The sequence below is a fragment of the Struthio camelus genome, chromosome 1 (genome assembly GCF_040807025.1).
Source record: "Struthio camelus isolate bStrCam1 chromosome 1, bStrCam1.hap1, whole genome shotgun sequence".
Taxonomy (NCBI): Eukaryota; Metazoa; Chordata; class Aves; order Struthioniformes; family Struthionidae; genus Struthio; species Struthio camelus.
Window position 1 is genome coordinate 139,519,145 of NC_090942.1, and position 11,642 is coordinate 139,530,786.

An 11,642-nucleotide genomic window follows, 5' to 3' on the forward strand; every position below is an offset into this window, starting at 1 on the left:
GATGAGTCTAAAATAAATTGCTAGTCTGCAACCATTCAGTGTTTGAAAGATGTCACATTGTTTTGAAAAGATAAATCATGCTTGAATTCATATTCCTGTTATTCAGACTTGAAACCCCTGAGGGTACTTAGGTGTGAGAGAGTTTGTCTTGGATTTCAATTTCATTAGACATTTTGGAAACATTGCTCCCTGGCTGACATCCAGCAGGAGTATTAATACCTTCTAACTAGAATCTGTTAATCATTAATACGCTTTTCTAGTCAAGCTCCAGCTCTAATAAACAGAGGGGTAAATGTGAAGAGAGCATAGAATGACAGTAAGGAGGGTCTACCCCAGAGAAAATGAGAACAGGGTTTGGGTCAGCTTTTTCAAATGCAGACTGTGGAGCTGATCCTTGGCTAGTAGATATCTATGTAGATCTACTTAATCTGCTGAAATTGACTGAGATTTTGGTCATCCATGTTGCGAAACATAAATGCAGCAACTCTGTGCCAGTGCAGCTGATTTAAGTCCCTGGGATAATACTCTCCTCAGCTTCCTTCTGGTCCTTAAACTGACCCAAGTATCAGCAAATAGTGCAAATGGTCTGCCAGCAATTCATTTTTATTTATATCATGTTTTTGCCTCACTAATCAGAGGTTTACTTTGCAGTCATTGCTTACAAAAATGATGTTTTCTCCAGTCATAGATGAGGAATGGCAGAAGACTCAATGTGTGCCACGGGAAACCTGTGTGGAGGTTGCCAAAGAGCTGGGTACAACAACCAATAAATTCTTCAAGCCTCCCTGTGTGAATGTATTCAGATGTGGAGGCTGCTGCAATGAGGAGAGTCTGAGTTGCATGAATACAAGTACAACTTACGTGTCAAAAACGGTAAATGAGACTATTTATGTCTGCCTTCTTTTACTCTGGCCCTTAGAGAATGGAGGGGAAAGAGGATGTTTGCTTTCTGAAATCCTGTTATGTCAGGTCTGTCTGCACTGTCATAACAAAAAGGAGAATTAATTTTTTATCCTTGTGGAGCGAAAGCAGGTGTGTGCAATAGCATTTTACATTCATGATGCATAATTAAAAATGGCTATACATGCACAGGGGTGGAAAATAAGGCCCTGAGAAAGTGACTGCAGGTCCCTGTGATGTTGAGGAGCCTAAGGAACCAAGCAGCCTAACTTCAGTGCACCCAAACTGTTTCAAGTGATCTCTGAGTAGCCTTGTGGAAGTCCTGGATCATTGATTAGCTATGTGTGGGAGCTTTTGAAGTGACCTACAGCTCCTCTATGCCCACAACTCACCTTCCTTACATTGGAAACCAAGGCTTGGGGTACGTGTTAGTGTGCCAACATGTCTTGGCCTAGCGCTGCATCCAGACTTGGGCTGAGAAATATACCTAAGTTACACTGTTTAGACATCTAAATTTAGGTGTGGCAGTGTCTAACTTCAGCTGGCATGAATATCCTTCAGTGGATATTTCATATCAGGAAAAAACTGTTCTCAGTAGTATGGCAGCAATTCCATTGATTTTAGAGGAGTAAATCTGGACTGATTTGGTTGTATCCAGGAATGGAATTTAGCTGGGGGACTTTTGAGGGAATGGTTATTTTGAAGGAAGCTAAAGGAATGTTATCCTCTGCAGAACTGCAGTTTTTCAACAAACTTCTGAACTGCTATTCCAAATATACATAAATAAATAAATACCTTTTAGCTTTATCTAGCACCCTGAGCTGATCAGATGTCTCTCTTACATAGCCAACAGCTCATAAGAGATTTCTCCTTCTGGTGTGGAATGGAACCAATTAATGAACATTGACGCAAGAAGCATGGGCACTGGTTTATTTTACTTAAACTATACTCCAGTACAACTGTCTGAGACATGATAGAATTGCATTCCAACAAACCTGAAACAATACAGAAGTGAATCAGGCCTGCTCCCCTTAGAATGTTTCCTCATAAAAACTTCAATTTTCATTTTAAAATAACTGCCTGTGATTTTTGTTTTGGTTTAAGAAAACCCTTTTTGATAACTAGAATTTAATATATTACTCCAAATACAAAAGGTTTTACCAACTGTAAGGAAGGATGCACAAGATGAAGATTAATCCAAGAAGACTAGTCTCTGGTGCTCCTTCTGTAGACCGTGGACATAGATAGTTTTATCTATAGGGCTGATTCAAAGAACTAAAGCTGGAGGTTTGCTCAGAGTCACGTACTGGAGCAATATATCACTGTATGTAGACACTACAGGGAGTCAATAGTGAGAAGCTGTCTGAATACTCTGTTTATGCTCACTTCTTGGCGCTGTTCATTAAATCCCAGGTATTTGTTGCCTGCTGCACCTGAGTAGAAATTAGCTACTGTTTTAAGCCTTTCTTTTTCAAAGTGACTAATGATTTGGGGCATTTGGATCCTGAAACATTCAAATTGCGAGCATCTGGCCCCTACTGCAGAAAATGACTCAATTTTTAGGCTCACAAAGCTGCATGTCAAAAATTACTAGCCTGCTTTTTCAGCACTGATAGCAATTTTAAAAACGCAGATCTCAAACTCCTGGCCTCCCTTGACAGAATTTCCCAAATTCTCTCTTAATCCTTTTGCGTGTACGATTCCCATGAGTCAATCCTTTCAGAAGGTCCCAGATCCTAGAAACATTAAAGAAGAATTAGCTTCTGGTATAGGTTTGTTTAGACCTTCCATAGGATCATTCCCTGCAGAAACCCAACTGAAATGGACTGCACCATCCTTCACATGCTCCTGTTTCTTCTCTCTCTGGGGAGGTTGTGGGGGATATGGTAGATCCCTAAAGGTGCGTGGTGTGACTGTACCCCAGGACAGTTAAATAACTATCTCTGTAAATGGCTGAAATTCAACTGATAATACAACTGAGAAGAAAGCTCCTAGCACCTATATCTTCCTCTGTTTGCCCTAGCAACCCAGAAGAAGCTTTCGAATGCTTGCAGAGTATTTTAGATGATCTGGGGTATTTAGGAGCTGGTAGTACTTACAGCACTGGTATCACCATTTTGTCAAGTTCCTGCTTTGGTGGCATTGCTTATTCTTCTCTTCGAAGTCCTCAGTGACCACCTGTTCATTTATGCTTGTAGTAATTATCTCTAGAAAAGAGTAAGGGTGAGACAAAGGATAAGAGGTTTTGGTGGCAAAGGATAAGAGGTTTTGATTTAGGACTCCACATATTAACTGTATAACGGAAATTTAAAAAAAAAAATGATTATTTCATCCACCTAGCTATTTGAGATCTCAGTTCCCTTGACAAGCGTTCCAGAGCCCGTGCCAATCAAAATTGCCAATCATACAGGCTGTAAGTGTTTATCGAATACTCAGCGTCATCAGTATGCCATCATACGACGATCTGTCCAGTACCCTGAAGAAGATGGGTAAGTTCCCTCCTTTACAAATGCTACACAGGGTCTGCAGTCCTAAGTATGAAAATTATTTTGTTTTGAATTGGTCATTATAATAGTTCTTCCACTTTCTGTTTTCCCAGCAGTTTTTCCAAACATCTAGATTATGACTCATTGTTAAAAAACTTGAATTAAACCTAGTAAATTGTACCTAAATGGACACTAGAATCCAATAAATAGCAGGCTAGTTCAGCAGGATCTGGAGTCATCAATACATTTAGGTGCTTGAAGGAGGACTTGCACTTATTAGCACTATGCTCCACTATTTGGTTATGCGTGCATAGGCTTTTTTGATCTGACACAAGCCCTTCTGCTCACACATTTTTTAGCCAGGAAAACAGAATACTAAGATCATGCTACAGTGCTCTGCCAGACCTCATGGCCTGCTGGGCCAGGATCACTGCAAACTGCGGCTATGCACTTTCTGGTTCAGAGCTGGCTTGTGTCTTTCAAGTTCCGTGCCTGGAAAAAAGTGATCTCACATCTACTTCCAAAATATGATGTAAACATACCTTTAGTCCAGATGACAACAGGTTACATTAATTCAGCAAAAAGTTTAGAAACAGGCCTAGGTTAAGTGACTTATTTAAAGCTAGCTCAGATGTCTCTGTTTAGCCTTGCATGTAGACTTACCCCATAATTGCCCTTGAGTTAGACATCTAGGCTGGAAGAGAGATGACATTTCAGTGAAGCTATCCCAGCCCTTGCTCAGGCTGCTGGCTGCTGCAGATCCCCTTCCTATGCAAATACAGAAGAATTTCAGTCTCATTTCAGTTTGAAAGTTCCCCTGCCAGGGCCAGTTTGGGCCCTGATAGGCCCAAATTGCCTCCTATTTGCTACAATTTGGGCATAGAATAATTTGTCAGACTGACCCCTCTGATCCTGAAAACAGCCCATTGTACATCCTCAAACATAGGTAAAATTTTAAGTGGTGTTGCACTTTGCACCATGGCAAATTTGGAGTGTGAATGGAGTTGGACAAAAGCTACTCTGGGCTGGAGAGAGCTGTGTTATCAATAAGTGGAGCTGCAAAATTGTTGCTGTTCGCTAGGCATGTAACCCAAAATGTGTGCTGTATCTGCTACTGCTAGTTGTTGGGAACCAGACAGCTGAGCCCGATCAGTAAATCCATCCATCCCTAAGGTTTTCTGTTTGCACTAGTAATACACACAGATGCCATAGGTTCATATAACACAAATGATAGATCTACAGTACTAGCGGGCTCATTTTGCCAAGCAGCTATACTAATGCTCTTAATATATAAAAAAAAAAACAAAACCCAATCTTGATTTTTTTTTCTAGATGCCCCTTTACCAACAAACTTTGCCATAACGGATGGATATGGGATAGTGACAAATGTGAATGCGTTGTAGATGCACAGCACCATAACAGGCAGGAAGGTAAAGCTGAAATTACAAATGGACACCTTCGCTATACCATCTTTAGGCTGGTTATGTCTCATTTTGGTTTTGTTCCATTTTGTCACTGAGAGAGCAACTATCCCTAGATAGCCTTTGTTAATGGAGTAGAAACCCTCCTGAAGATAAACATAAGTATGTGTTTATCCCCATCGCATGTTTTCTGCTTGGGCATTTTTTTCCATTTATATTAGCAACCTGAATAAGGAAGAGGAAATAGGTACCCTTGATAAATTATTATTTTACATGGGGCTTAAACTATATGATGGAAGACATGGTTCAGATATTAGGGAGAACTTTGCAACTGTACAAAAAATTATGCCCTAGAATAAATTGCATGGGGAGGGGATTGAATCTTCATTGTGGGAAATATTTAAGAACAGACTATCAGGAAAAGATGGGTAAAATCAGTCCTACCTATTGGTTGTAGGCAATGCAATAGATTATATGACCTTTCAAAGTACATATACAAGTACACTGTTTTTTGTGATTATATTATTTAATAAGTTATTTAGGAAGTTTTCAAACCAGTATGCCATATGTATTCAGGAGTATACAAGTTAACCTTGTCAGGTCTATGGAAAGAAATGGAACAGGGTAAAATTTGAAGAAGTATCTTCCCTCCTCCCCCTGTTTTTCCTGGAAAAGAGTTTAATCTGTCAGAGAAATTTGCAGGAACTATTCTCTGGTGAAACTATGTGAGTTTACAGATACTTACTAGCAGTAAACATTAAGAGAAGTTCTCTCATATCCTATATAAGATTTTAAAAAATTGGTTTTCTCAGGAAATTGCACTGGTTAAAATAAAATTGTCATTTGCTAGAGTAGATGGATGCAGATGGAAGTCCTGGCTCTTTCGGTTAACCTACATTCAGGAAGTACAAGAGTAAACCATCCAAGCCAACAATAAAAGCAATCTGGCAAGCAATTCCCAGACTAGCGAGCTAAAACAAAATAACTTAATAAACTACTCTGTTGGTTACAGTCTCCTAAAAAGCAAGAGATCAGTTGTAGTGGCTTTTATAGGATCTGTTCTCATTCTGGATCAGATTATTTATCCATCAGGTTAGGCAGTTGGGCTCAAGTTAAGTTTTTGGCTCAAAAAAGGATTAGTACTCTGTATTTTAAAGTCCAAAGGACCGTGAATATCCAGAGTCTCTTTAACTCTTAGCCTTTTGCAAGGTCATTTTGCAACATTATAAATTGTGGCTTGTTGAATTATAGCTTTTGTTGACATAGACTAAATATTTCATCAAATAAAAAATCATTCTCTGAAGTACATTGTGTTTGGTGTTGGCTTGGACAAAACAACTTAAATTCTGTTTTTGAGGCTGAAACAAAGGGAGACCTAAACACTCTACATCAATTCATACATGCCAGGCTTTATCAACCCAAGGAAGGGGTTTGTTTTCCAAGAATTTCATGCTGATTCCTTTTTCCCTTCAAATAGTACATGTTTTTTATTTTGTTTGGATATTAGTTCTCCAGCATTAAGTAAATAATAACGAAGGCTTCTTTCAAGTAATGCCTATGACTTTTTTGGCCACTATGATGAGAACTCAAATTGCAGAGGTCACAGACGTAGGTTACATTCTACATTCCATAGGTTAAATCCAAGAGCTAATTGTAAAACTACAGGAAATTACCTTTCCAATGACCCATTATACGCCATGACCTTTAACCAGGGATGTGCTGCCAGCATTTTAATATGGCTTTCACAAAATGTATTCCCTTTTCGCTAGTTCCCTTATATTGTACTCCAGACGTGTATTTTGAGGGAAGATGGATGAGGTATTAGACAGTGCATTCACTTGGCAGGGGTTTTATTTTTGAAATAAAGTGTTTTCTCCTTTCAGTAATTGACAAGCGTACATATGCTGTTTATTGAACAGTGTTAGACCAGGTTGTACCTTGCTAGATACAGTACTGCTTTTGCAAAAATTTCCCGATGGATAGTGCAGTACATTGAGAAGCGAGTGTGACAGTTTGTGGGGATGTGGACTTTGCAATGAGTATAGACTAAATCCCTTTCTAGATTTTATCTGTACTGCTGTTCAGTACAGATTTCTGCATTCCAAAACCTAACATTTGGCTCTTTTAATATATAACAACCAAATAATGCGGGGTTCATTCAGGAAAACCACAAGAAATAACAGGAGTAAGGGAAAAAAATCAGTCTATTCCTCTCCTGAAAAACTCTAGGAGTCCTTTTCTGCGCTCTAAGTCGTAACAGAAATCCTAAAGACTAGAATCTCTCAGAGAGTACACGCTTAAGTCCTAGTGATTGCAAAGGAAGGGCTACATGTCTCTTCAAGAGCAGGATTTAGCCGTGTAAAGCTTGTTAATAAAAAATACATGCTCTTGCAGGACTCCCTCCTCTTGCTGAGCTGGCCATGTGTGGACAACATATGGAATTTGATGAAGATAACTGTGAATGTATCTGTAGACAGAAATGTCCCACAGACTTCTTTCAAAGCAAGGAGAACTGCAGCTGCTATTTGTGTAGGGAGAGCCAGGAAAGCTGTGCTCAAAAACACAAGATATTTCATGCCGAAACCTGCAGGTAAGTGTTCCTTGTCGTTCAGTATGTGTCTATATTGCAAGATCTGAATTAGTTTGCTCAGATACTGGTGCAAGTGCTCAATTAGCTAGCAGTTCCACCCAGGATGAAATAGCTTGCTGCAATTATGGTGATAATAATAACAGAGAGAATATTTACTATACTTACCTCATAGAAAGAGTCTAAGATTTTTTTAATTAGCATGCTTTGAGAAGTCTGGACAAGGATGCTACTTAAGTACCTATATTTATTACTTTTTTTTCCCTAATCTTAAGGGAATGACTGTTAAAACTGTGCTAAACCTGAAATTACTGTGTGACACAGAGGATTTTTGGTGAGATACGGAGTATTCCATTTCTGGGCAGTTACAACTCCACCATGTTCTTTGTGACAGCTGAATGTAGCCTCATGGGCTTCTGGGGGCAAAAGCATCCTAAACTGGCACCCATGCCATACAGTTCATTCCTGATTAAGCTCAACCTCAGATTAAGGGATTTTCTAGAGCTAATGAGATTTTGTACACATAAAAGCCAGTCAATCGGCTCTGATTCCACTGAGAAGAAGGAAAATTGTTCCTGGGTCTATTACACTCCATGCATTTTCCTAAGCTCGGGAGGTTTCTGTGTGAATATAAGGCACTTTGGTGAATTTGAGGGCAGCACTGTCCAGTGCTGACACTCTGAATTTCACAAGAAATTAAAGAATTACATAGGCTACAACTGTGGACAAATTGTGGACAACAGCAGGATACTTTGCTGTAGATAAGCTGTCAGGTGGCTGAGTTTTGTCTCACTGTGTTGACAGTGTCAGCGGGACACTTGCAGGTGTCTCCTAGAGGCGAGCACTGCAGTGTTCAATGCTAAAAAAGTTGAGGAATGTGATAGAAAATAATGATCATGTTATAATGCTTACTTCTTTTTGCTTTTTCCTCCTATATTGAACAGCTGCGAGGACAAATGTCCATCCCAACCCCGGATATGTCCAACTGCAAAACCAATGTGTTCCAGGCATTGTCGTTGTCCAAAGGAGAAGAGAGGTTCTCATGGGTCCCAAAGCAAAGAAAATCCTTGATTAAACTTCCCCTATTCTCCAACAATCCACTGCTTTGCAAAGTAGCTGTCACTGACTTTCAGTCAATAGCAAACATGGACATCTTCCACATTAATAGCAGAAGGATGGATCCAGTCTGCACTTATTTATTAGAGCAATCACTAATTGCAAGTGGGTCCTCTAGGACACTGATAACTATTCTCTAAGAGGTAGCAACAACTGATGAATTGCTGGCTGTCTGGAAGGAAGAGTGGAAAGGGACAGTTTAATGTTGCATTATGGAAGGTGAAGCTGATTTACTGGTACTAGAGTCACAATCACCATTCAGTCTTTCAGAACTTAAGAGCAAATATGTTTAGCCTCTCAGTCCTTAGCTAGTGCAACTCTTGAGTGAAACATTCTTCAGAAATTCAGTGTACAGGATTTGGCTTCTCGTATGTTCAGCACTGAGTTATTTGATCTACTGTCCAGCTTCGAATATCATTTTGAGTTTATTGTACAACTACTGTCAGATGTGCCATATTTAAATGTATATAAGAAAATAAATACATCAGTTATTCAAGTGGTTTTGATTTTCCTCTGTTATTTTAAAACTCTGCCAAAGAAAAAGAAAATAAGCAAAAACACAAAGCCATGTCAAATACAGCCTTCTTAATGTTTGTCCCACTGGGACTGGCCCCTGCCCAAACCCAGGTCAGAATAAGGTCACTTGCTATAATAGTTTCAGTAAAGAACTGCTTTTCCCGTATCTGTCCAACAGCCATATGTGACTTATTTATTTGTTCTCGGTGTGGTACATGGATCTCCCTAAGGGATGACAGCCTCACTGGTACCAAGTCTTCAGTGATTTTTGGGAAGGCATGGTCCACTGAAAGATGATTTTCCTTTTAGCTTACCAGGCTGTGAAATACCTCCTTTGCATTGAAATTCCTTTCACCAGTTTGAGGCCTGATAACAGTGCTTTAACCAAATCAAGTACAGAGCAGCATTATTTGCTGAGCCATTGGAGTCTGGACTGAGTCACTTTAAAGAACACATCATAAGCAACAATCTTGAATTGGAAATGATAGTCTTGACAGCTAAGTCTTTTTTTCCCGTCACCGATTTCTCCAGTTCCATACTGCATTGTGAACAGATGGAACGGCGGAAATAAAACAGCTGCTACAGAGATGGAAAGGTTGACACAACACAGGGAATAGAAAATAGCCTTTTGATGTGCATCTGAGATTTATATAGGGAAAAAATGGATTTCCTTAAAACAAAATTACAGCCAAACCCTGTAAGATGGATTCAGTTGTTGGGCAAAGTGCCAACATAACGTATCTTCCGTTAGAGTAACGCATGGAAGATTTAACCTTGGATGATTACTCAGACTGAATGACCACTAAGCTGTCTATGATCTGGGTCTATGCAAACACCCTGGCAGGCTGTTTTTGTTATCAGTGCTGAGAAATGACCTAGGATCCTCTGACAAAAGAATGTGGTCTGACTTGTGACCATACTGGGTGGAGCATCTGCAGGCCAGTGCACGGTTATGTATTCATCTGCACTGGGGTCCCCCGCTGAGGTGTTTCCTCCAGAGCACAGGCCATTTGCAATGTGCAACGTCTGTCCACCACATGGATGAGAAGAGGAATGTGACCCTGGTGCAAAACAGAGGTGAGCCAACTTGGCAGTAGAAGCACACCTTTGCATTTCCCTCGCTCCTTTGAGAAGCTCTGTATCTAGACACATTCACAATGGATAAAGTCCTGAACGATAGGAGGGCGCTTACATAGAATGAACCTCCCCATCACCTTTCACTGAGGTCCTAGTCGGGGCACCATGACCTTGTGGTTGGACTGCTGGCAGGGTACACCATTAGCACATTCCTCAGAGAGCCAAGATGCTGCAGAGGCACCATGCTTTGCAAAGCCTGGGCAACTCATGCTGAACCAGAAGCTAAGTGGCACTAGTCGCATACGGGATAATAATACACCTTACTGTGAGACTATATAACAGTATTTGCACAGATAAATTCTTTTTAAGTGTCAAGAAAGATAAGGTATATTTGTTGACCAACAGACACATTGCCTATGGGTAGTAGCTTATAGTATGTTTTAACAATAGAAAAATTGGAAGATAGATAGTTCACATGTTGGATCCGACTAGTGACCTGTTAGATTCATGAATAATTACTGAAGTCAGTAGAGCTATACTGACATAAAATGAGTGTGGATGAGACCATGCCCTCTGGGTACACAGTGGTCTGGCTTTGAGTTACCCGTGGCAAGAATTTAAGCTTTTGCATTGCCCAGCTTTTCTTAACTTGAAATATAGCGGCTGGAATGCCTGAGTCTTGTCAACGCTGACGCGTAGAGTCTTCCTCACTGTTCTGTCCTGCCCATTGAGTATTTAAATATTTTTTACAAAACAGAGCTGCTCCAACTCCAGAAGGCTCTTAGATATGGTAGTCACTGGAAAGCAGAAAACTAGATTCAAAAGCTTCTGTCAATGAGGCAGAGAGGAATTTGAACATGAACCATCTAACTTCCAAGAGTGCAATATCCACTACGATACAGAGACTAGAAAGGTACCATCACCGACAACCACTATCTTTCCCTGTGACCCTGCTCTGAAGTTTTTATGCCTTCTTAAGCCACTGTAAAATAGGCCTGTGCCTGGAGGTCTAATTTAGGACTGAAGATCCCAATGGGTAGGAGTGAGATGTTGGCATGTCCACAGGCTTCAGCTTAAGCCTTTCGGTGAATTTAACCCCTAACCCCAAAATTTTGCCCTTTGCTCTTGTAGATCACCTGTGAACTGTATAGGTAAATATTTTTGGTATGAATATGTTCAAATAGCAGAAAATTGGTGGCTATCAAAAACACTTCTGAAGGTCAAAGTAAAATTCAGTGTTATTTTCGCATTAAATCCCTACGGCTTCTTTTATTTGTGAGGAATTTTACATTTTGCAGCAGCAATGTGCCAGAAAGCTTGTGAAATCAGCACAGGTTTTAGGTTTATCTTGAAGGCAGAAAGATGAACTGCTTATGATTGCATTCACTAACAAAGCTGCCTAAGCAGCCAGCATATTTAAATATCTACCTAGTTTATTTTAATTTTCAGCTCTATAGGGATCCTTAGGCCTAATTTGTAAAAGGCTTATAAAAGTGCTTCTTTGATCAAATACTATTGTCAACCTTAGTGCACAAAGTT

The 11,642-nt window shown here is 40.0% G+C and overlaps 1 protein-coding gene across 3 annotated transcripts in view; it reads left to right on the forward strand.

Moving 5' to 3' along the window:
- VEGFD (vascular endothelial growth factor D) overlaps positions 1–9,006 on the forward strand; it is a 30,642-nt gene extending 21,636 nt beyond the window's left edge. For all 3 annotated transcript variants that reach the window (XM_068919589.1, XM_068919579.1, XM_009669199.2), the window contains exons 4-8: positions 683–873; positions 3,241–3,389; positions 4,719–4,816; positions 7,202–7,397; positions 8,339–9,006. In XM_068919589.1, the coding sequence (XP_068775690.1) occupies positions 683–873; positions 3,241–3,389; positions 4,719–4,816; positions 7,202–7,397; positions 8,339–8,465 (761 nt within the window). In that variant the 3' untranslated portion in view covers positions 8,466–9,006. The remainder of the gene's footprint in view (positions 1–682; positions 874–3,240; positions 3,390–4,718; positions 4,817–7,201; positions 7,398–8,338) is intronic.
- The last annotated feature ends 2,636 nt before the right edge of the window (positions 9,007–11,642 follow it).